General features: G+C 37.1%; 1 protein-coding gene across 4 annotated transcripts in view; it reads right to left on the bottom strand.

Moving 5' to 3' along the window:
- FBXL2 (F-box and leucine rich repeat protein 2) overlaps positions 1-27,050 on the bottom strand; it is a 121,795-nt gene that overhangs the window by 88,353 nt on the left and 6,392 nt on the right. For 3 of the 4 annotated variants that reach the window (XM_073902651.1, XM_073902648.1, XM_073902650.1), the window contains exons 2-3: positions 5,739-5,800; positions 5,508-5,601 (exon numbers count right to left, since the gene is read on the bottom strand). In XM_073902651.1, the coding sequence (XP_073758752.1) occupies positions 5,508-5,601; positions 5,739-5,800 (156 nt within the window). The remainder of the gene's footprint in view (positions 1-5,507; positions 5,602-5,738; positions 5,801-27,050) is intronic. The other variant, XM_073902653.1, reaches the window with a different exon arrangement.

The raw sequence follows: 27,050 nt of genomic DNA, 5'->3' as shown, positions 1-27,050 counted from the left end.
CACACACACACACACACACACACACACACACACACACACACACACACCCTGGTATATACATCCCTGTATATGTGTCTTGCAAATATATGTTAGTAAATTCTAAGAAATGGAATTTGTGAATATGTACATTTAGCATTTTGAAGATTTTTCCCCCAGTGGCCCCACAGAATGACTAACAGTTTATATTCCCACCTCTAAAGTATCTTAGAGTGTCTGACTTCTATCTCCTTACCAAAATCTAGTATTATCAACCTTTTGGGTTTTGCCAGTCAGGTAGATAATATCTCATTATTCTGATTTCTATTTAAATATGGGCCTGACTGAGTACTATACAAATTGGCCATTTGAATTTCTTCCTTTGTTCATACTTTCTTCAAGCTCTTTTACGAATAATCCACCTTATTACCTAATAATTTTTAAGAGGTTTTTATTTGTGCATTGAAGAATGGAGCCTCCGCTTATAATGTGCATTCTAATTGGTGAAATACCCACCGCTGTGCTACCCTGTGCTCTCTGTACCCTATGCTACGGTGTATATAGCTGGATGTATTTTACTATTCATAGGGTCAAATTTACCAATCTTTTTCTATTGTAACTTCTGAATTCACAGTTTTTAATTTAACAGGTCTCTAACATAACTTTCCAGGGATAAAGCTCTGGAAGAGAATGTACTAGTTCTATCATTCCTATCTGTGGAGCTTTACTGATGTTTGATGCCACCTCAGTGTAGGTTAAAAATAAAAAAACACGAACAGACTTTTAATGTATAACTATAACCCCAACCTAGACAAAGGAAAATTTGCTTCTGCCAGGATTTGGACTTAGATGCCAAACCTAAAACAGTACATAATAGTATACAGAGATAATGAAAAGGAAGGGCCTTTACGCTTCTGCATCTGATTTCAACACACATTAATTCAGTCGTGTATTGCCTCATGCAAAGTAAAAAGCAATAAAAATGAACAAATAAAAAAATTCTTTAACAAGAAAGAAAAACCTGCTTAGCTGCTTAAACTTGAATTTGCAGTATGTACCCCCCCCAAAAGAGCATCTTACCTGTTAGGCTGCCTTGGAATATATATAAGGCATCACAGACAGCAGGAGGTGGATGCAACAGTCCTTGAAAAAAACCCATGGAATGCTGAAACCAACCAGCAGGCAAGAACACCCACTCAGCGCTGCCCCAACCAGGAATGAGCCCTTCACTGCACTGCTCCCCAAGGTCCCACAATTATACATAAGCACTGGGCTATAACTTAACGACTGCAACAAAAACTACAATTATTTTCACTCATGGAATTGGTTTATGATTTTAAGAAAAGGAAAATTTGAAAATTTTTGCACTAGTCATTTTACAATTTTCCTTACCAAACTAGTAAAACTGCCAAATATATGTAATTGTGTAGTTGATTTCATTTGCCCAGAATTATTAGGCTCAACTCTCCTGTTAAGGGTAAATCAAACCTTCCCTTCATCAAGCCAACAAACACTATTAGTACTTAATTCTGTCATGTGTCCACATAAATTTTACAAGGAGAGAAAATTACCTAAATAATGATTTCAGTTTTTAAAAATGTGTCTAATAAAGAGATTTCTTTCATTATTATTTATTACTAACAAGAGCTTTATCTTCTCTGAATGTTTTAAGATATTTACTGCACATAGCACCCCCAATCTCGTGTGTGGTAGTTCACATGTGTTTTCATTTCATCAACATCTGAAAGCAACCATAATAGAAATAAAAACTTAAGGTCAAAAAGTTAATATTAAAATTTACAGTCTGAAATTTAGGCCAATACTCAATTCACATAAGATTTCTTTTCTTAAAAGAGGAATGGTTCCCATGAGAGACTATGGACTCTGAGAAACAGAGGGTTCTAGAGGAGAAGGGGGTGGGGGTATGGGTTAGCCCGGCGATGGGTATTAAAGAGGGCACATTCTACATGGAGCACTGGGTGTTATACGCAAACAATGAATCATGGAACACTACATCAAAAACTAATGATGTAATGTATGGTGATTAACATAACATAATAAAAAAAACTTATGATGTAATGTATGGTGACTAACATAATAAAACAAAATTAAAAAAAAAAAAAAGGAATGGTTCCTTGCAAGAAACTACAGTTTTTATAATACAAACTAATCACCAGTTGTCATACTACTACCACTAACCTGCCTAAGCCCTAGTAGTTGTCAGTTTAATATCATTTGGTAGTGTGCAATTTCCATTGAGACTGAATTTGTCCAGAGTGATGAAATGAAGCACTGGGTTACACTGAATTATTAACCAGGTTTTTTACTGAGATTATTAGCAGTAGCATATGCTGAGATCCATATCAGGACTGCTTGCTTTTATCAGTTGTTTGCATTAAAACTGACTACATCGTCACATAGCATTTAATAAGTAATTCAGGCATCTAAAATTGATATTAATTAACATTAAAAGCTAACATTTATTTAGCATTCATTAAATGCCAGGCCCTCTAAGAGCTAGCAACAACCCCATTCAGTAAGAACTATTACTATCTCCATTTTATAGATATAGGAAATTATGGCCCAGAGAGTGTTAAGTCACTTTAAGGTCACACAAATAGTAAATGGGGAGAGCTGAAATCTCAACCAACGCTGGCTCTAAAAGTAATACAGAGAATAACAATGAAGACAAAATATAAGGACAACCCAACTCACTAATAGATATATAGATTTCAACAAATTAAAGATTCCCACTGTTATAATGTTATAAGCATTATATAACTGACTCCCCAGGAAGGGTAAAATTACAAGCTGTTGAATTGTGTGAACATAAAAGGTAGAGAGGGAGAACCGGAGTACCCTCAATTTATGAATGAAAGCTGGGTAGAAAAAGCAAAATTGTAAAAACTTATTAACAAAGTAAAGATGGGGTGATGGAATCCATGAACAATACTGAGTAGTCTTAAAACTAGCAATAAGATGATCAGATGAAAAACCACCTCACAGATTTTTCTGAGTTGATTCATAGTGATATAAAAAGATGAAAAGAAACATAATTCTAGGTCGTGCTTGTTAATGGCTCCAAAGCGGAAGCCAAAGCTGAGACTTTGCCCGATGTGATCAGCAATGGAAGCTACTAGTAGAGAATTTAAGAGGGTGGTAACAGATGCAGTAAAAAACAGCAGACATGGGACGCCTGGGTGGCTCAGTCAATTAAGTGTCTGCCTTCGGCTCGGGTCATGATCCCAGGGTTCTGGGATCGAGTCCCATATCAGGCTCCTTGCTCGGTGGGGAGTCTGCTTCTCCCTCTGCCTGCCGCTCCCCTTGCTTGTGTGCTCTCTGACAAGTAATAAAAAAAATCTTAAAAAAAAACAAAACAGCAGATACAAGATGTCCTGGCTGCAAGTAAGTAAGATTATCATAAAGTCAAAGAATTCACCTCTACTGATGAAGTAAAATGGAGGGTGAATAGGAATTTAACAAGAATAGGAAGTCTGCACTGTCACAAAGAAGTCTACAATATGAAGTAAAATGTAAGCCTAGGACAGACTGAAAGTATGAAGACATCATTTAAATGAGCAAAATAATCAAGACTTTATCTCCATGAGGGATGATGAAGATGGCTACTTGGGTAACTTGGCTCAACTCCTTCTTCAAAATTTTGCTCACAAAGGAGCAAAAGGAAAGGGAAGAGCTACTATTACTGAGAATATAAAGTCTGAGAGTAAAATGGCAGAAATGATTTAAAGGCCAACAAACATGAAAATACCATGGTTGGCTAGAGTTAATTTTGAGACTCACGAGTCAGAGAAGACCTGTAAAGGCAGTACTTTAAAATTTAAATTCCCCTCACAGACTCCAAAATAAAAGAAGTGGGAATACAAATCTATGAATAGACATGTTATGAACATTTGGTCTCATTTCTTTTTGAAAATTGATCTATGAGCTTTGTAGCATGATTCAAAACCTGTAACTGCAGCATTCATAACAGCTGGGTCCAACATGGATCTTTAAAAGAACTAAAACTTTGAAAATAGCAGTTCAGATCACATTAGCACAGAAAGTGATATAACCCCCCCTTTGTCAGCATACAGAAACTATTCCAAGGCTGAGAACAGTGTCAAAGCTAACCCTATCAAAGGGGAAAATCTTAAGGTAGCGGCTTTGAGTCACAGATAGCAGCAGTGCTCATGGGAAGAGTGGAGATTAATCACACCCCAGTGCTGAATGACTAATAAAGGGTTGGCCTGAAGCTGGTAGATTCTCCAGAGAAAGAAGGACATGTTCATATCACAGCTTGATGTCTATGCTAGAAAGAGTTCAGACCAAGAATGAAACACTGCACAATTCCAGGGGACACCATGAAGTTTGTCATCTGTTGTGGATGGCATCCCCTCCATTTGTGCAGTTAACAGCCTGCCTATCCTAACCCAGCCACGCTGGTTCTAACAGCTCGCTGTGCTTGATCAAGACCTCCCAGGTTTATATGAAAAACATATCATTCCCTTCTTGTTACTACTTTCTTAACTTTATAAGGGTCTAAAATGCCAAAGAATATTCTCTCTTATCCAAACGAGTATTTGTTTTATTGAAATAAAATATTACTGCTGTATTTTTCATATGATCCTGTCATAATTTTTTTTTATTAACTGAGTAAAATGACTTTATGACAACAATATCAAACAACACCTGATGACTAATGGACCACCCTCTGAAGCCCCTCAAATGCGATCACTACCACAAAGAAGCTAAGGGAATGGAGTCATCTGGTCAATCACTGACTCTATGTCAGCATTTCCCGAAATTTTTTCCACAGAATATGGAATTAATATGGAATATTAAAAGAGTTCCATGGTAAGTTTGAAATGCCACAACTATCAATCTGGGAGTATTATCATGTGTTATTAGCCTATTAAGGCCCTGAGAAGTCATGCAGTAAAGAAATTGGTTTTCTTATCCCAGTGCTTCCCATACTTATTTGATCACAAAACTCGTTTTGTTTTGTGGAACATCAGTGATATGAGAAGACTTTGGGAAATGCCACTCAAAGATTACCATCTATACACGTACTAATTACTTGTAAACAATTAAAATAGAATACCCAAAACTAAAATAAGATTTCTTCGATGATTGCAGAGTACTAAAGGAAACTGCAGTGCCTCGTGATCAACAAACGTTGGTTGATAGCTTTATTTGTAAAATGACAAGCAAAACACCATTTACTGTATATTCAGTGATGCCAGAAATACAGGACAAAAACTATGTTTTATAGTACTCACTGTCACTTAGCACATAATTCTCATAAGATGGATAAAAATATATCAATATTTGGACTGAGCATTTTAAGTGCTCAGTAAGAACATATAAATATACTTATTTTAAAACTTGTTTATCAGAAAACATCTAAATGTATGTCTGGGACTTCAGGAGTTCACAACCTTAACAATAATCTCTCATGTTATTGACTACATTGAGAATTATCTACTGATACCAAAACAATGGCACCTACTGAAGATTATTACAATACTTACCACATTACAAAAAGAATCCAGACCAATGCTATGTACATACTTAGTACATTCTGGATTAGACCAAGTAAAATTTAACAACAAGCTGAACAGCATTCTATAAAACAAAAACAAAAAGTCAGTTAGGCTAATTCTGTCTGTTTTTCTATGCTATGGACTCATAGTGAGAGAAGATTGTCTTGGAACTTGATGACTGAATCAGATCTGAGTTCATTAAAGTTTATCTACATTTACCTTAAGAGCAGTTCTTTGGGTAACTTTTTGTTAATAAGGCCTTCATCATTATTTGAGAAAACCTAAAAGAAAAAAAAAAACAAGGACACCGTTAAAATGTTCCTCAACTAAAAAAAAAGAGTTATACGATCATAACAGCGCCAATTAGTGTCCTACACACATGGTACTAATTTCATGAAGCCACCATCCTTCAATATTAATGGGTATAAAAGGAGTTTGTACCCCATCACCATTTCATAAAAATGCAACACAGCAATTTCTATGCTACATTGTTTTAGAAGTTCTAGCCAAGGCTATTAGGCCAGAAAAATAAATAAAAAACATCCTGATTGCAAAGGAAGAAGTAAACAGCTTCTACTCACAGATGACTTGATCCTGTATATAGAAAATTCTAAGAAATCCATAAAAAAACCATTAGAAGTAATGAACGAGTATAGTGATACAATATACAAATATGCAATATATTTATATAAAAATAAATTGTATTTCTCTTCATTAGCAATGAACAACCTGAAAATGAAATTAAAACAATTTCACTTATGGGGTGCTTCAATGGCTCAGTCAGTTGAACAACCGACTCTTGATTTCGGCTCATGTCATGAGCTTGGGGTCCTGGGATCAAGCTCTGTGTCAGGTTCCATGAGCAACAGGTTGTCTGCTTGGAGATTCTCTCTCTCCCTCTCCCTCTGCCCCCCCCTTAATCTTTTTTAAAAATCTCAATTACAACAGCATCAAAAAGAATAAAATATTTAGGAATAAATGTAAAGAAATACAAGACATATATTGAAAACCCATACAAAAAACTCTGTTGAGAGAAATTAAAGAAAACAAATTAAAACACATCTCATGTTCACGAATTTGAAGATTTAAGAGTGTTAAGTTAGCAACATTTCTCAAACTGGTTCACAGATTTAATGAAATCTCTATCAAAATCCCAGCTGTCTTTTTTTTTTTTTAATTGAAAAGTTGAAGGGCGCCTGGGTGGCTCAGTCAGTTAAGCGTCTGCCTTTGGCTCAGGTCAGGATCCCAGGGTCCTGAGATTGAGCCCTGCATTGGGCTCCCTGCTCAGCAGGGAGCCTGCTTCTCCCTCTCCCTCTGCCTGCCACTCCCCCTGCTTGTGCTCTCTCTGTGTCAAATAAATAAAATCTTAAAAAAAATAAATAAATTGAAGAGTTGATCCTAAAACTCATATGGAAATGCAAGGGTCCCAAAAGAGCCAAAATAATCTTCAAAAATTGGAGGACTCACACTTCCTGATTTTGAAACTTACTACAACGCTAGAGTGATTAAAACATCATGGTATTGGCATAGGATAGAAATATAGATCAATGGAACAGAACAGTCCAGAAATAAACCCTTATATTTACAAGCAATCGATTTTGGACAAGTGCACTAAGATCATTCAATGGGGGAAAGAATAGTATTTCAACAACTGGTGTCAGGACAACTGGATGTCTACATGCAAAACAATAAAGTTGTATCCCTACCTCACATTATATTAAAAAATTAACTCAGTATGGATCAAAGACCTAAAAAAGTATGAGTTAAAACTATATCCCTTAAAAGAAAAAATAAGCATTAATCTTGGTGATCTTGGATTATGAAATGGTTTTGTAATATGACACCAAAAGTACAAGCAACCAAAGAAAAAATAAATTGGACTTCATCAAAATTAAAAACTTTTGTTCATAGGATACCATCAAGAAAGTGAAAAGAAGGGCGCCTGGGTGGCTCAGATGGTTAAGCGTCTGCCTTCGGCTCAGGTCATGATCCCAGGGTCCTGGGATCGAGTCCCGCATCGGGCTCCCTGCTCAGCGGCAAGCCTGCTTCTCCCTCTGCCTCTCTCTCTCTCTGTCTCTCATGAATAAATAAATTAAAAAAAAAATCTTTTAAAAAAAAAGAAAGTGAAAAGAAAATCCATAAAATAGGAAAAAATATTTGCAAATCACATATCTAATAAGGGAATTATATCCAGAACATATAAAGAACTCTTACAATGCAACAAACAGAAAAATAAACCAGTTAAAAAATGGCCATAGGATCTGAATAGACATTTCTGCGAAGAAGATATGCAAATGGCCAATAAGCACATAAAAACAAGTTCAACATAATTTGTCATTATGGAAGGGCAAATCAAAACCATAATGAGATACTTCACAGCCACAAGGATGGCTAAAATAAAAAAGATAATAATAATGGCAAGATTGTGGAGAAACTGGAACCCTCATACACTGGAAAGTAAAATGGTGCAACCACTTTGGGAAATAGTCTAGTAGTTAAACGTAGAGCTACCATATAAACTAGCAATTCCAATCATCACTACCTATAAAAACAAGTGTCCAAACAAAAACTTGTATATGAATGTTCACAGCAGTATCCAAAAAAGTAAACACAATCCAAATGTTCATCACCTGATGAATGGATAATCAAAATGTGGTATATTCATACAATGGAAGATTATTCAGCAATAAAAAGGAATGAAGACTGATATATTACAACAGGAATGGGCCTTGAAAACATGCTACATAAAAGACAACACACATAAAAGGCCACACACTGTATGATTCCATTTACATTAAACATCCAGAAAAGACAAATCCATGGAAAGAGAATTAAGGTTAGTGGTCACCTAAGACAAGACAGTGACTGCTGATGGAGTTTCTTTTTAGAGTTATAAAAATGTTCTTGAATTAGTTGTGATGAAGATACAACTTGGTGAATATACTGAAACACACTGGACTGTATGTTTTAAATGGGTAAAATTCACAGTATATGTGTAATATCTCTATCTACTTCTAGATTTTCTTTTTAAGTAATCTCTACACCGAATGTGGAGCTGAAACTCACAACCCTGAGATCAAGAGTCACAGGCTCCACTGACTGAGCCAGCCAGGCACCCCTATAATATCTCATTTTTAAAAAATGGATTAAAAAACCCATATATACCGGGGGGCGCCTGGGTGGCTCAGTTGTTAAGTGTCTGCCTTCAGCTTGGGTCATGATCCCAGGATCCTGTGATTGAGCCCTACATCAGGCTCCCTGCTCAGTGGGAAACCTGCTTCTCCCCCTCCCACTCCCCCTGCTTGTGTTCCCTCTCTCAGTCAAATAAATAAATCTTTAATAAATAGATAAATATAATTAAAAACCCATATACACCGTAATCCATCAAAGCAAACTGCAGAAATGAAAAGAATGCTGTAAATAGCATCCTACATTCATTTTTAAAATACTTCCAATGATTAGTTTTAGCAGTGTATATGTGAGTATAGGATTGCTGACAACACTGGCTTCATCTTTGGCCCTGCATCTTGTTCTCCCCTCTGGTGCAGAGATGGTGCCACTTTAGATAACTAGTAGACAGCCTGCTCTGGCATACAGGTGGCACCACTTTAGATAACAAGTACAGATCCTCTAGTACACAGATGGCATCACTTTAGATTACCCTGTGACCACACCACCATACCCCTTGCACTACAAAAGCTGTGGGTTGAGGTCCAAGCTGGGTGGAGAATGGGGGTGTAGTACCCTGGATCCTCCAACCACCTGCTGGCCCAATACCCTGTCAGTAAGTGACCCTGAATAAAACTCTGTATAGGGAGGGGGGGAAGATGGCAGAGGAGTAGGGGAACCTATTGCAACCGGTCCCCAGAATTGAGCTGGATATCTACCAGACCACTCTGAACACCCATGAAATTGGCCTGAGATGTAAGAAGATAGATCTGGATCTCTACAAACAATACTGCGGGCAGTTGGTTTCGACCTACAAAGCAGGGAGCCGTGACTCTAGGCAGATATCGAAGGATAAATGGCAGCAGGAGGGAGCCTGGCCATGGAGATCCTACATCGCCAGTGAGCGACAGCCTCCCACGCTGGGCACCGGACATAGACTCGCAGACTGGTAGCGGTGGGGAAAGGACTGTAGGGCAGCCCCTCAGATGGAAACCCGGAGTGGCGGGGCTGTGCGTGTGAACTGGGGGCAGCTGGCGGTTTTAGAAACACAAAGGGCAAAGAGGTGCCCTGACCTGAAGGGGAGGACTGGGAGCGCTGCTGAGAGGCGCACAGCCCAGGACACTGCAGTTTATAGCAGCACAGACAGAAACGGAGATAGTGTGGCCTGGAGAGCTCACTGAAGAACAGACTGCAATCTCTCTGCTCTGAGGCTCTCTCAGAAGAGATGCAGAAAGCCACCAGGGAAAGTAACCAGAGAACAAAAGCCCCAAAAAACCGGTTTCCACTGAGCCCATCCCCCACCACAGGGGGCAGGGCAACTCTGCCCAAACAGAGTTGCCTAAGTAACAGGTGGCAGGTTCCTCCCCCAGAAGACAGCCTGGGAAAATAAGAGGCCAGCAACCCTAACGTACCTAGAAAACTGGTGCATCTTGCTTGGGTTGTGGTCAATAATTTTGACTCTATACATTCCCTCACAAACTCTTAACAGAATAACTATAGGAAGAGGAACCCCCAAAATAGGAAAGACTCAGAGGCTATGACTTATGCCACAGATTAACAAATGGATTCAGATGTAACCAAGATGTCAGAGATGGAATTCAGGCTAGCAACTGTGAAGACAATACGTAGAATGGAGAAATCAATTAATGGCAACATAGAGTCTCTAAGGGCAGAAATGAAAGCTGAATTAGCAGAACTTAAAAATGCTATCAATGAGATCCAATTTAATCTAGATAATCTAACAGCTAGGGTAAGTGAGGCAGAAGAACGAATAAGCGACCTGGAAGACAATATAATAGATAAAAAGGGAAAAGAGGACTCCGGGGAAAAACAACTCAGAATCCATGAAAATAGAATCAGAGAAATAAGTGACACCATGAAATGTTCCAATGTAGAATGACTGGAATTCCTGAGGAGGTGGAGAGAGAGAGACGATTAGAAAATATATTTGAGCAAATCGTAGCCGAGAACTTCCCTAATCTGGGGAATGAAACAAACATTCGTGTCCTAGAGGCAGAGAAGACCCCTCCCACGGTCAAGGAAAACAGGCCAACACTCCGGCATGTAACAGAAAAATTCGCAAATCTTAGAACCAAGGAAACCATCTTAAGGGCAGTTAGGGGGAAGAGATTCCTTACATACAGAGGGAGGAACATCAGAATAACGTCAGACCTATCCACAGAGACCTGGCAAGCCAGAAAGGCCTGGCAAGACATATTCAGGGTACTACATGAGAAGAACATGCAGCCAAGAATAGTTTATCCAGCAAGGCTGTCATTTAGAATGGATGGAGAGATGCAGAGCTTCCAAGACTGGCAGAAACTGAAAGAATATGTGATCACTAAGCCGGCCCTGCAAGAAATATTACAGGAAGTTCTATAAAAGGAGAAAGACCCCAAGAGTGATATAGAAAAGAAATAAACAGGGACAATGTATAAAAACAAGGTCTTCACAGGCAACATGACAATAAATTCATGTCTTTCAATAATCACTCTCAACGTGACTGGTGTAAATGCTCCCATAAAATGGCACAGAGTTGCAGATTGGATAAAAAGACAGGACCCACCCATATGCTGTCTACAAGAGACTCATTTTGAATCTAAAGATACATCCAGACTGAAAGTGAACGGATGGAGATCCATCTTCCAGGCCAACGGACCTCAAAAGAAAGCTGGGGTAGCAATTCTTATATCAGACAAATTAGATTTTAGATTTTTAAAAAATTATTTATTTCAGAAAGAGAGAGAGAGAGAAAGTGCACACAAGTGTGTTGGGGGGGGGCAGAGAGAGAAGCAGGCTCCTGGCTAAGCAGGGAGCCTGATGTGGGGCCCAATCCCAGGACCCTGGGGTCATGACCCGAGCTGAAGGCAGACGCCCAACCAACTGAGCCACCCAGGCATCCCAACAAATTAAACTAAAGACTGTAGTTAGAGACACAGGACGCTATATCATTCTTAAAGGTCTATCAAACAAGAAGATCTAACAATTGTAAATATCTACGCCCCCAACATGGGAGCAGCCATCTACATAAGCCAACTGTTAACCAAAATAAAATCATATTGATAACAATACGTTAATTGTAGGAGACCTCAATACTCCACGCTCAGCAACAGACAGATCATCCAAGCAGAAAATCAACAAAGAAACAAGAGCTCTGAATGATACACTGGACCAGACGGACCTCATAGATATATACAGAACATTCCACCCTAAAACAACAGAATACTCATTCTTCTCGAGCACACATGGAACTTTCTCTGGAATAGACCACATACTGGCTCACAAATCAGGTTTCAACCGATACCAAAAGACTGAGATTATTCCCCGCATATTCTCAGACCATAATGCTTTAAAACTGGAACTCAATCACAAGAAAAAAAATTGGAAGAAATTCAAACACTTGGAAGCTAAAGACCACTCTGCTCAAGAATGCTTGGACCAACCAGGAAATCAAAGAACTTAAACAGTTCATGGAAACCAATGAGAACGAAAAAACGTTGGTCCAAAACCTATCTGATACTGCAAAGGTGGTCCTAAGGGGGAAATACATAGCCATCCAAGCCTCACTCAAAAAAATAGAAAAATCCTGAATTCACCAACTAACTTTACACCTTAAAGAACTAGAGAAAAAGCAACAAACAATGCCTAAGCCACACATTAGAAGAGAAATAATTAAGATTAGAACAGACATCAATGAATTAGAAACCAGAATCACCACAGATCAGATCAATAAAACTAGAAGCTGGTTCTTTAAAAGAATTAATAAGATCGATAAACCACTGGCCAGACTTATCCAAAAGAAAAGAGAAAGGGCCCAAATTAATAAAATTATGAATGAAAGGGGAGAGATCACGACCAACACCAAGGAAATAGAAACAATTATTAGAAATGATTATCAACAACTATATGCCAATAAACTGAGCAATCTGTATGAAATGGATGCCTTCCTGGAAACCTATAAACTCCCAAGACTGAAGCAGGAAGAAACTGACGACCTGAATAAGCCAATAACCAGCAACGAGATTGAAGCAGTGATCAAAAACCTCCCCAAAATCAAGAGCCCAGGGCCTGATGGATTCCCTGGGGAATTCTACCAAACATTCAAAGAAGAAATAATATTTATTCTCCTGAAGCTGTTTCAAAAAATAGAAACAGAAGGAAAGCTTCCAGACTCATTCTGAGGCCAGCATTATCTTAATCCCCAAACCAGGCAAAGACCCTTTTTGATAAAAGGAGAATTTCAGACTGATATCCCTGATGAATATGGATTCCAAAATCCTCAACAAAATCCTAGCTAATAGGATCCAACAATACATTAAATGGATCATCCACCAGAACCAAGAGGGATTTATCCCCGGGATGCAAGGGTGGTTCAACATTCAAAAATCAATCAATGTGATAGAAGACATTAATAAGAGGAGAGAGAAGAACCATATGGTCCTCTCAACTGATGCAGAAAAAGCATTTGACAAAATGCAGCATCCTTTCCTGATTAAAACTCTTCAGAGTATAAGGATAGAGGGAACATTCCTCAAGTTCATAAAATCCATTTATGAAAAACCCACAGCAAATATCATCCTCAATGGGGAAAAGCTGAGAGCCTTTCCCTTAAGATCAGGAACACGTCAAGGATGCCCACTCTTATATTGTTCAACATAGTACTAGAAGTCCTAGAAACAGGAATCCGACAGCAAAAAGAAATAAAAGGTATTCAAATAGGCAAAGAAGAAGTCAAACTCTTTTCGCAGATGACACACTTTATGTGGAAAACCCAAAAGACTCCACCCCCAAATTACTAGAACTCATCCAGCAATTCAGTAATGTGGCAGGATACAAAATCAATGCACAGAAATCAGTTGCTTTCTTATATGCTAACAATGCAACTGTAGAAAGAGAAATTAAAGAAATGATTCCATTTACAATAGCACCAAAAACCATGAGATACCTCGGAATAAACCTAACCAAAGAGGTAAAGGATCTATACTCTAGGAATTACAGAACGCTCATGAAAGAAATTGAAAAAGACACAAAAACATGGAAAAACATTCCATGCTCGGGGTCGGAAGAAGAAACACTGTTAAAATGTCTATGCTACCCAGAGCAATCCATACCTTCAATCCCATCCTGATCAAAATTCCAACGACATTTTTCAAAGTCCTGGAACAAACAATCCTAAAATTTGTATGGAATCAGAAAAGATCCCGAATCGCCAAGGAAATGTTGGAAAAAAAAAACAAAGCTGGGGGCATGACGTTGCCTGATCAAGCTATATTACAAAGTAGTTACAGTAGTGATCACCAAGACTGCATGGTACTGGCACAAAAACACACATATAGACCAATGGAACAGAATAGAGAGCCCAGACATGGACCCTCAACTCTATGGCCAAATAATCTTCGACAAAGCAGGAAAAAATATGCAATGGAAAAAAGACAGTCTCTTCAATAAATGGTGCTGGGAAAATTGGACAGTCACATGCAGAGGAATGAAACTCAACCATTCTGTAACACAATACACAAAGATAAACTCAAAACAGATGAAAGACCTCAATGTGAGACAGGAATCCATCAAAACCTCTTTGACATCAGCCACAGCAATTTCTTTCAATATACATCTCCAAAGGCTAGTGAAACAAAAGCAAAAATGAACTTTTGGGACTTCATCAAAATAAAAAGCGTCTGCAGAGCAAAGGAAACAGTCAACAAAACAAAGAGGCAACCCACAGAATGGGAGAAGATATTTGCAAATGACACTACAGATAAAGGGCTGGTATCCAAGATCTATAAAGAACTCCTCAAACTCAACACCCAAAAAACAAATAATCAAGTCAAAAAATGGGCAGAAGACATGAACAGACACTTCTCTGAAGAAAGCATAAAAACGACTAACAGACCCATGAAAAAATGTTCATCATCATTAGCCATCAGGGAAATTCAAATCAAAACCACATTGAGATACCACCTCACACCAGTTAGAATGGCAAAAACTGACAAGGCAAGAAACAACAAATGTTGGAGAGGCTGTGGAGAAAGGGGAACCCTCTTATACTGTTGGTGGGAATGCAAGTTGGTACAGCCACTTTGGAAAACAGTGTGGAGGTGCCTCAAAAAATTAAAAATAGAGTTACCCTATGACCCAGCAATTGCACTACTGGGTATTTACCCCAAAGACACAGATGTAGTGAAAAGAAGGGCCATATACACCCCAATGTTCATAGCAGCAATGTCCACAATAGCCAAACTGTGGAAAGAGCCGAGATGCCCTTCAACAGAGGAATGGATAAAAAAGATGTAGTCCATATATACAATGGAATATTACTGAGCCATCAGAAAGGATGAATTCCCACCTTTTACATCAACATGGTTGGGACTGGAGGAGATTATGCTAAGTGAAATAAGTCAAGCAGAGAAAGTCCATTATCATATGGTTTCATTTACTTGTGGAACATAAGGAATAGCATGGAGGACATTAGGAGAAGGAAGGGAAAAATGAAGGGGGGGAAATGGGAGTGAGAGACGAACCATGAGAGACTATGGACTCTGAGAAACAATCTGAGGGTTCTAGAGGGGAGGGGGGTAGGGGGATGGGTTAGCCCGGTGGTGGGTATTAAGGAGGGCATGTACTGCATGGAGCACTGGGTGTTATACGAAAACAATGAATTGTGGATCACTACATCAAAAACTAATGATGCAATGTATGGTGACTAACATAACATAATAAAATTAAATTTAAAAAAAAACCTCTGTATAAATGGTATGGAGTAGCTTGCTTCATTTTTCAGTATTAAAGTGCCTTCTTAATCTGGAGGATACACTCCTGACCCTCCTCCACCTTCTAACAATGAGATACTAACATTAAGTGCCTGTTGTATTCCAAGCTCCATTAAGCACAGGTTCATTGGATAATTTACTTTTTTTCTAGTTCCTTGAAATATAAAGTTAGATTATTGATTTGGGATTTTTTTTAAAGATTTTATTTATTTGAGAGGGAGAATGAGAAAGAGGGCAGAGGCTGTAGGGAGGGGCAGAGGGAGAGGAAGAAGCAGACTCCCTGCTGAGCAGGGAGCCCAACTCGGGGCCTGATCCCAGGACCCCGAGATCATGACCCAAGTCAAAGGCAGACGCTAAACCGATTGAGCCACCCAGACACCACAGATCTTTCTTCTTTTTAATGATTTTTATTCATTTCAGAGAGAGAGCACAAGCAGTGGGAGCAGGAAAGGGAGAAGCAGGCTTCCCACTGAGCAGGGAGCCTGATGTGGGGCTAGATCCCAGGACCCTGGGATCATGACCTGAGCTGAAGACAGACACGTAACCAACTGAGCCACCCAGGCGCCCCTCTTTCTTCTTTTTAATGTAGGCATTACAACAGTACATTTCTCTCCGATCACTAGTTTCACCACATCCCATGAGTTTTGATATGTTGTTTTCAATGTCATTTCCCTCAAATTATTTTCTAATACCCTTTTTATTTCTTCTTTCACCCACTGGTTAAGAGTGTGCTGTTTAATTTCCACATATTTGTGAAATTTCTAGTTTTCCTTCAGTTTTTTTTTTTATCTCTAGCTTCATTCTATTGTGGTAAGAGAAGGTACTTTATGTGAAGTCAATCTTTTGAAATTTATTAAACTATTCTTCTGGCCTAACATAAGGTCTACCCTGAACAGGATAGGTTTCATAGGAAGAGGTTCCATGTTCACTTGAGAAGAATACAAATTCTGCTATTGTTCAGTGAAGTGTTCTATATATCTCCAGTAGGTCTATTTGCTTATTGATCTGCTAACTGCCGTGTCACTGCAAGTATGGGATTGAGGTCTCCAATTGGTGTTGAGGGTGGTGGTGGTGAGTGACACCATGACAATCTTCACATACCTCAAATAGCTGTGAGAAGGATGGGCTTATTTTCTGTTATTATAAAGACCAGTGAATCAAAGCTACAAGACTGCAACTCAACATAGGGAAGAACTGTGTAGCAATTAGAATAGCCCATATAGAATGTTTTACTCTTTCAAGCAGTGATGCTCTATCCACAGTGCTCCTACAGAGATCACAGAACCAGGAATGCTGAAAAAAGAAATCACTTCTTTCAGTGAAAAGTTTGAATAGAAAACCTCTAATAACCAAATCTAATTTACCAAATCTACCATCCAGGTTCTGCCATGTACTTCTGTTACCTTGGGTATGTCATTTAATTTTTCTATGCCATGATTTCTTCTTTTGTAAAATGGGGATAATGAGTAACCCTGCCTCAAGGGTTGTTGTGAATTAAAGGAGTTCATGTATGTAAAATGCCTAGAATAGTCTTGGCAAGTAATGAGTGCTCAACAAATAATACTTATGATGATTGTTGTGAAATCTCCAACTATTATTGTAGAAATGTCTATTTCATCCTTCATTCTGTCAGTCTGCTGTATATATTTTGGGGCTCTATTGTTTGGTGCATATATGTTTATAATTATTGTAACTTCTTGAGAAATTGACCATTTATCAAAAGAGACCATCTTTGTTTACTGTTTTTAACTCAGAAGTCTATTTTGTATGATATCAGTACCATTTGTATAGAAAGTCTTTTCCCATCTTTTTACTCTCAGCCAATTTACCTTTGGTCTAACAAGAGTTTCTTGTGGACAGCACATAATTGGATCATGGGTTTTTGGGTTTTTAATCCATTCTGACATTTTGCATTTACTTGGTAAGCTTAATAATTTCACATTTAAAATGATTACTAACAAGGACTTACTTTTGCCATTTTGCTATTCTTGTATACTGAAGTATATCATTAGGTAAATGTCAATTAGGTCAAATTGGTTGGTAGTAATGCTCAAATCTTTTATATCCTTACTGATTTTTTTTGATCTACAAATTCTATCAATTAGTAAGAGGTGTTGCTATTTAAAACTATGGTTGTAGATTTTTTTTAAAGAGAAAGCATTTTTTTTAAAGATTTTTATTTATTTGTCAGAGAGAGAGAGAGAGAGAGAGTATAAGCAGGGGGAGCAGTAGAGGGAGAGGGAGAAGCAGGCTCCTCACTGAGTAAGGAGCCCAATGTGGGACTCAATCCCAGGACCCTAGGATCACATGACCCGAGCCGAAGGCAGACACTTAACGACTGAGCCACCCAGGCGTCCCTGTAGATTTGTTTCTTTCTCCCTTTGGTTCTCTTGAGCTTTGTTTCATGTATTTTGAAGCTTTGTATTAGATACATATACATTTAAGATTATTTATTTTTAAAAAAACCCTTAAAGCATTATGAAATATCCTTTCTTTCTAGAAATTATCCTTGTGCCAAAATCTACTTTGTTATTAATATAGCAACAACCAGCTTACTTCTGATTTTTGCATCTTTTCCATCCTTTTACTTGTAATCTTTGGCCTTATATATGTGTATATATATATATTTGTATTTTCAAACATACAATTTCCATTTTTTTATTTTTAAAAACATTTTTGAGTATAGTTGACACACAATGTTACATTAGTTTTAGGTGTACAACAAAATGATTCAATTTATCTATACACCATGCTTTGCTACCACAAGTGAAGCTACCATCTGTCACCATGCAATGCTATTACAATACCAGTGACTACAAGGGTACCTGGTTGGTGCAGTTAGTTAAGCATCTGACTCTTGGTTTCAGCTCAGGTCATGATCTCAGGCTTGTGAGATCAAGCCCTGTGTCAGGCTCCCTGCTCAGCAGGGAGTGTGCTTGGTTTCTCTCTCTCTGCCCCTCCACCCTCCCCTCCCCTGGCTCTCTCTCCCTTTCTAATAAATAAATAAATCTTAAAAAAATAAAAATAAAAAACCAGTGGGGCGCCTGGGTGGCTCAATTAAGCGTCTGCCTTCGGCTCAGGTCATGATCCCAGGGTTCTGAGATCCAGCCCCGCATCGGGCTCCCTGCTCAGCAGAGAGCCTGCTTCTCCCTCTCCCTCTGCCTGGCCTGCCTACTTGTGATCTCTCTCGTGCTCTCTGTCAAATAAATAAATAAAATCTTAAAAAAAAAAAAATACCAGTGACTACATTCCCTATGCTGTGCTGTTGTGGCCATTTTAGTATATAACATTCCTGGGTATACAAAAAAATCTTCTAGATTATCACTATAATCAGATTCAAATTTTTACATTTGTTGTGAAAAATGTGTTACATAGCTCTTTAAAGCAACCAAACAGTATGTCTTAGTGTTCAATTTATTTACTTCTTTAACATTTTTTCATTTTTTGTTATTATTTAATTCCAGTATATTTTACACATAGTGTTATTTTAGTTTCAAGTATACAATACAGTGATTCAACAATTCTTTTTCAAAGAGGGAGTGAGTGAGTGAGTGGGTGGGGAGGGGGAGAGGGAGAGAGAGAATCTTAAGCCGGCTCCATGCTGGGGCTCAATCTCATGACCCTGAGATAAGATCTGAGCCAAAATTAAGAGTTAGACACTTAACTGATTGAGCCACACAGGAGCCCGTGATTCAACAATTCTATATATCATTACTCAGTGCTCATGATAAGTGTACTCTTAATCCCCTACACCTATTTCACCCATCCCCCCACTCACCTCTCATCTGATATGCTTTATTTTAAATGAGTACCCTCAGTTAAAGTTATTATTTTTTTTCAATAAGAACATTTTTTACTTGAAACATACTTCAGAATGCTTGGTTCTAAAAGATATATATAAAACATTCCACCCCCAAAAATAGAATACACATTTTCCTCAAGTACAAACAGAAGAATCCTGGTTAATAACATAAAAGAGACAAAACAAATATTACAAATTTAAGAAAAGTTAAATCATACCAAGTATATTCTCCAACCACAATGGTACAAAAATACAGAACAAGAAACAAACTACAGAATAAAACAAAGCTGGAAAATCCATAGTGCAAATACTAAATACTTAATATGTAAATATTAAACACCACACTACTGCATAACCAATGGGCCAAATAAAAATGAAATGGTAAATCAAAATATGTCTCATAAGAAAAAGAAAACAGAATTTCAAAACCTATGGGATGCAGCAAAAGCAGATGTTAGAGTGAAATTTATGCTATAAATGCTTGTATTAAGAAAAAAAGATCCATAACTTAACATTACACCACAAGGACCCAGAAAAAGAACTTAGCTGAATTTTAGTAGATGAAGGAAACAACAAAGAAAAATCAGAACTAAAACAGAGACCAGAAAAACAATAACATAACATTGAAAGTAATGACAAATTTTCAAAAAAATAAAAATTGGCAATGCTTTAATCACATAACCAAAAAAAAAAAAAATGAGAAAGACTCAAAAACCGAAATGAGAAGGGGAAGAGAAAATAATACGACAACCCCAGAAATACATAGTGTGAAAACAGATTACTATAAACAATTATATACTGACAAATTAGATAACTTAGAAAAAAATCAGATAATTTCTAAAAATGCACAAGTTACCACAACTAAATCATGAATCTTGAATCCAAGAAATAGGAAATCTAATTCTTAGACCAATAACAAGAATGAAAATTGAATTAGGAATCAAAAGCTCCCAGGACAGGGGAACCTGGGTATCTCAGTTCGTTAAGCATCTGCTTTTGGCTCAGGTCATGATCCCAGGGTCCTGGGATTGAGCACTGCATCAGGCTCCCCACTCTCCCTCTGCCCTTCTTCCTGCTCATGCATATGCTCTAATAAATAAAATCTTTAAAAAAAAAAAAAAAGCCCAAGACCAGATGGCTTCATTGGTGAATTATACCAAACATTTTTAAAAAATTAATGACAATATTACAAATCTTATCAAAACCCCACAAATAATGGAAGAGAGGGAACACAAAGTCATTCCATGAAGCCAGTACCACCCTGACACCCAAAACAGGATAAAAACAATACAAAAACAAAAAAGTCCAGTTTGTCCTATATAAGTATGCTACTCTGGCTTTCTTTTGACATCCATGTACGTGATAAATGTTTCGCTACCCCCTTACTTTCAATCTGCAGGTATCTTAGGTCTAAAATGAGTCTCTTGTAGGCAGCATACAGATGGGTCTTTTTTTTTTCCTTAATCCATCTGACATCCTATGTTTTTTGACTGAAGCATTTAGTGCATTTACATTCAAAGTAATTACCGATAGATATGTATTTATTACCATTTTATTACTTGTTTTGTTGTTGTTTCTGAAGATTTTCTCTGATCCTTTCTTGTCTTTGTCACTTTTGGTTTCTCCTTTGCACTCAAAGAGTCCCCTTTAACACGTCTTGCAGGGCTGGTTTATTGGTCATGAACTCGTTTAGTTTTTGTTTGGGAAACTCTTTCTCTCTCCTTCTATTCTGAAAGATAGCCTTGCTGAATAGAGTATTCTTGGCTGCAGATTTTCCCTATTCAGCACTTTGAATATATCATGCCACTCTCTTCTGGCTTGCCAAGTTTCTGTTGAGAAATCTCCAGCTAGTCTTATGGATTTTCCCTTATAAGTTAAGGACTTTTCTCTTGCTGCTTTTAAGGTTTTCTTTTATCACGATATTTTGCAAATTCAATTACAATAGGTCTTGTTCAACACCAAGGCACCAACATCTGCTTTTGTTGATTTCGGTGGGAGTTCTCTTTGCCTCCTGGATCTGGATGTCTGTTTCCTTCCTCATATTAGGGAAGTTTTCTGCTATTATTTCTTGAAATAAATTTTCTGTCCCCCTTTTGTCTTTCTTCCTCTGGGAATCCTTTTCTTTTTTTAAGTAATCTCTACACCCAACATGGGGCTTGAACTCACAACCCCAAGATCAAGAGTTGCATGCTTCACCAAATGGGATAAATCTGGGACTCCTATAATATGAATGTTATTACATTTGATGGAGTCACTGAGTTCCCTAAGTCTACTCTTGTGTTGTTTAATTCTTTCTTTTGTTCAGCTTCATTATTTTCCATTATTTTGTCTTCTAGGTCATTCCTCTGCTTCTTCCAGCCTGCTATTCATTGCAACAAGCCTGTTTCCAAACTCATTTATTGCATTCTTCATCTCGGATTCTTTGTTAACTCCTTTATCTCTGTGGAAAAGGTCTCACTAATGTCTTCTATTCTTTTCTCAAGCCCAGTGAGTATCCTTATGATTATTGCTTTAAATTCTCCATCAGGCATGTTACTTATATCAGTTTTGCTATTTTTCTGGCTGTGGCCCTTATCTTTTTCTTTCCTTTGGGATAAGTTCCTCCATCTTGGTATTTTGTATAAGTCTCTGCCTTTTTCTGTATGTTAGAAAAGTCCATTATGTCTTTTCTTCCTGAAAGTAATGGCCTTACAAAGAGGTCATATAGTGTTTAGGGCGTGGCACTTCAGGGAGTATCTACTGTTATGTTTTGGCTGCTCAATCCTTCAGGCCAGTTGTCTGCAGAGGCTCTTCTTGTCTGCTATGGGCAGTATTTGCTCCCTGGTCTGAATGTGGTAAGCTTTAACAGGTAGGGGAATGGTGAAATAAATAAATAAATAAATATACATACATACATACATACATATACACACACACACACACACACACACACATATATATTTACAGTGAATGATAACTACACTTATTGTGGTGAGCTTTTGTAATATATGTAATTGTCAAATCACTATTTTACACCTGAAACTAATATTTATTTAAAAGATAAGACTTTTTGGGCACCTGGGTGGCTCAGGTGGTTAAGCGACTGCCTTTGGCTCAGGTCATGATCCCAGAGTCCTGGGATCGAGTCCCGCATCGGGCTCCCTGCTCCTTGGGAGCCTGCTTCTCCCTCTGCCTCTCTCTCTCTCCCCCTCTGTCTCTCATGAATAAATAAATAAAATCTTTAAAAAAAAGACATAGTAGTAAAATCAATTATACCTACAAAAATCAGTCAAAAGATACACAAAATAAAAAGGTACACGATATGGCATCATATACATAAAACGTGGAGGATTAATATTGTAGCGCTCTTAGAATGTGTTCAAACTTAACCAACAGTTGACTTAACATAGACTGCTATATATATAGGATGTTATATATGAACCTCATGGTAACCACAAACCAAAAACCTATGATAACACAAAAAATAAAGAAAAAGGAATCCAAGAATACTAAAGAAAGTTATCAAACAAGGAAAGAAAGGAAGAGAATAAATGAACAGAGAACTACAAAAACAACCAGAAATTAACAAAATGGCGATAAGTGCATACCTATCAATAATCACTTAAAATGTAAATGGACTAAATTCTCCATTCAAAAGATAGAAGACTGAATGGATTAAAAAAAAAAAGACACATTCATATGCTGACTAAAAGAGACTCACTACAGATCGAAAGACACGTGCAGAATGAAAGTGAAGGGATGTAAAAAAATATTCTGTGCAAGTGGAAGTGGAAAAAAAGATGGGGTAGCAATACTTAGAGCAGACAAAACGGACTTTAAAACAGATTGTATTAAGTAACAAAAAAAAAGGGGTATTATTACACAGTGATAAAGGGATCAACCAAACAAGAGGATATAGTAATTGTTAATAAATATGAACCCAACACAGGGGCACCTAAATATATAAAGCAAATATTAACATACACAGAGAAACAGACAGTACTACAATAATAATAGGAAGCTTTAACATCTCAGTTGCATTAATGGATAGATCATCCAGACAAAAAAATCAATAAGAAAACAATGGCTTTGAATTACACATTAGGCAGGATGGACTTAACAAATGGACTTAACAAATATTACAGAACATTCCAGCAGAAACAGCAGAATACACCTTCTTTTCAAGTGCACATGGGATATTTTCCAGGTTGGATCACATGTTAAGCCACAAAACAAATCTTAATCAACTTAGGAAGACTGAAATCATATCAAGCATCCTTTCCAATCACAGTGGTATGAAACTAGGGAAAAAAAACGGGAAAAAAAACAGGAAAAAAAACACAAATACTTGGAGGCTAAGCAACATGCTACTAAACAATCAACGGGTCAAAAAAGAAATCAAAGAGGAAATGAAAAAAAAATCTAAAGACAAATAAAAATGGAAATGCAACGATTCAAAATCTTAGAGATGCAGCAAAAGCAGTTCTAAGAGGGAAGTTTATAGTGATATAGGGCTGCCAGAAGAAACAAGAAAAATCTCCAAAAACAATCTAACCTTATACCTAAAAGGAATTAGAAAAAGAACACAGCCCAAAGTTAGAAGGAAGGAAATAATAAAGATCAGAACAGAAATAAATGAAAGAGACCAAAAAATTGAAAAAAAAAAAATCAGTGAAACTAAGAGCTGATTCCTTGAAAAGCTAAATTTGGTAAACCTTTAATCAGACACATCAGTGAAAGAGAGACAGAGAGGAATCAAATAACATCAAAAATGAAAGAAGAGAAGTTACAACCCATACTCACAAGTACGAAGGATTATGAGAGACTACTACAAAAAAATTACATGTCAACAAGCTGGACAACCTAGAAAAAAAATGAATAAATTTCTAGAAGCATACAATCCTCCAAGACTAAATCAGGAAGAAATAAAAAACATGAACAGACTGATTACCAGTAATGAAACTGAATCAATAATCAAAAACTCCCAACAAACCAAAGTCCAAGACCAGATGGCTTCCCAGGTGAATTCTACCGAACATTTAAAGAAGAGTTAATACCTATCTTTCTCAAACTATTTCAAACAGAAGAGGAAGGAATGTTTCTAATTCATTCTACAAGGCCAGTATTACACTGATACCAAAACCAAAAATACAACAAAAAAAGAAAATTACAGATCAGTATCTCTGATGAACACAGATGCAATAATCCTCAACAAAATATTTGCAAACTGAATTTAAAAATATATCACAAGGATCATACACCACAATCAAGTAGGATTTATTCCAGAGATGCAAGGATGGTTCAACATCTGCAAATCAATGTGAAACACATTAACAAAATAAAGCATAAAAATCATATGATCATCTCAATAGATGCAGGAAAAGCATGTGACAAAATTCAACATCAATTCATGATAAAAACTCTCAACAAAGTAAGTTTAGAGGGAACATAAAACATAACAAAGATCATATGTGATACACCTAGATCTAACATCTTAATAGTGAAAAGCTGAAAGCTTTTCCTCTAAGATCAGAAACAAGACAAGAATGTCTACTCTCACCACTTTTATTCAAAATAGTACTGGAAGTCCTAGCCACAGCACTCAGACAAGAAAAAGGTATAAAAGGCATCCAAAGTGGAAAGGAAGAAGTAAAACTGTCACTATCTATAGAGGACATTATACTATATATCGAAAACCCTAAACACTGTTAGAATAAATGAATTCAGTAAAGTTTCAATTCAGTAAAGGATACAAAATCAATACAGAAATCAGTTGCGTTTCTATACATTAGTAACTAGCAAAAAGAGAAGAAAACAATCCCATTTACAACTACATCAAAAATAATAAAATACTTAGAAATAAATTTACCGAGGAGGTTAAAGATCTGTATTCTGAAAACTGTAAGACAGAAATGAAAGAAACTGAAGATGACAAAAATAAATGTGAAAATATATCATGTTTCATGGACTGAAAGAATTACTATTCTTAAAATGTCCACATTACCCAAAGCAATCTACAGATTCAGTGCCATCCCTATCAAAATACCAATAGTACTTTTCATAAAGCTAGAACAAAGACTCCTAAAATTAATGTGGAACCACAAAAGCCTCCAAAGAGCCAAAGTAATCTTGAGAAAGAAAAACAAAACTGTAGGTATTACAATCCCAGACTTCAAAATATACTACAAAGATAGAGTAAGCAGAACAGTATGGTACTGGCATTAAAAACAGACACATAGTTCAAAAGGATAGACTAGAGAGCCTAGAAATAAACCCATGCATATCTAATCAATTAATACATGATAAAGGAGCAGAGAATATACAATGGGGATAGGACAGTCTCTTCAAGAAGTAGTGTCAGTAAAACTGGACAGCCACATGCAAAAGAATGAAACTGGACCACTATCTTACACCAATCACAAAAACTAACTAAAACTGAATTAAAGACTTGAATGTAAGACCCGAAACCACAACACTCCTACAAGAAAACATAAGCAGTAAGCGCTCCTTAATGATAGCTTGGAGACAGTTTGTTGGGTTTGACACCAAAAACAAAGGCAACAAATGTAAAAATAAACAGTGGAACTATATCAAACTACCAAAAAAAAAAAAAAAAAAAAAAAACTAAACCAAACAAAAAAAAAAAAAAAAAAAAAAAAAAAAGCTGCTGCACACCAAAGGAAACCATCACTAAAATGAACCTACTGTATAGGAGAAAATATTTGCAAATCATATATGTGATAAGTGGTTAATATCTAAAATATACAATAAACTCATACAACTCAATAGCAAAAAAAAAAATCTAATTTAAAAAATGGGCAGATCTAAACATTTTTCCAAAGAAGACACAAAGATAGCCAACACGTACATGAAAAGGTGATCAATATCATTAATCTTCAGGAAAACGCAAATCAAAACCACTATGAGATCACCTCACACCTGTCAGAACAGCTATTATCAAAAAGACAAGGAGCAACAAGTGTTGGCAAGGATGGGGAGAAAAGGGAATCTTGCACACTATCGGTGGGAATGTAAATTGGCACGGCCACTATAGAAAACAATATGGAGATTCCTCAAAAAGTTCAAAATAGAACCACCCTATGATCCAGATTCTACTTCTGGGTATTTATCTGAAGAAAAGGAAAACATAACTTGAAAAGATAGCTGCACCCCCATGTTTACTGCAGCATTATTTGCAATAGCCAAGATATGGAAACAACTTAAGTGACGACTGATGGATGAATGGATAAAGAAAATGTGGTATATATATGTATTACATATATATGTATACATAATATACAAATACTTTTCAGCCATAAAAAGAAGGAAATCTTGCCATTTGTAACAACATGGATCTAGAGGTATAAATCCTGTTATTTATGCTAACTGAAATAAGTCACAGAGAAAAACAAATATCCTATGATCTCATATATATGTGAAATTGACACACACACACACACACACACACACACACACACACACACACACACACCTGAGCTCATAGATACAGAGAACAGATTGTGGTTCCCAGGGCTGGGAAGTGGGCAAAGTGGGTGGAAAGGGTCAAAAGGTACAAACTTCCAGTTAGAAAATGTCATGGGGATGTAAGTACAACATGGTGACTATAGTAATACTGTACTGCATATATTTGAAAGTTGCTAAGAGAGTAGATCTTAAAAGTCCTCTTCAGAAGAAAAAAAAAATTTTTCAAAGATTTTGTCAGAGAGGGGGAAAGAGAGCACAAGCAGGGGGAGCGGCAGGCAGAGGGAGAAGTAGGCTCCCTGCCGAGCAAGGAGCCCAATGTGGGGCTCG

The sequence above is a fragment of the Callorhinus ursinus genome, unplaced genomic scaffold (assembly GCF_003265705.2).
Source record: "Callorhinus ursinus isolate GAN/ISIS: 27379988/994484 unplaced genomic scaffold, GSC_fseal_2.0 scaffold1, whole genome shotgun sequence".
Taxonomy (NCBI): domain Eukaryota; kingdom Metazoa; phylum Chordata; class Mammalia; order Carnivora; family Otariidae; genus Callorhinus; species Callorhinus ursinus.
This window is presented reverse-complemented; position numbering and strand designations above follow the sequence as displayed.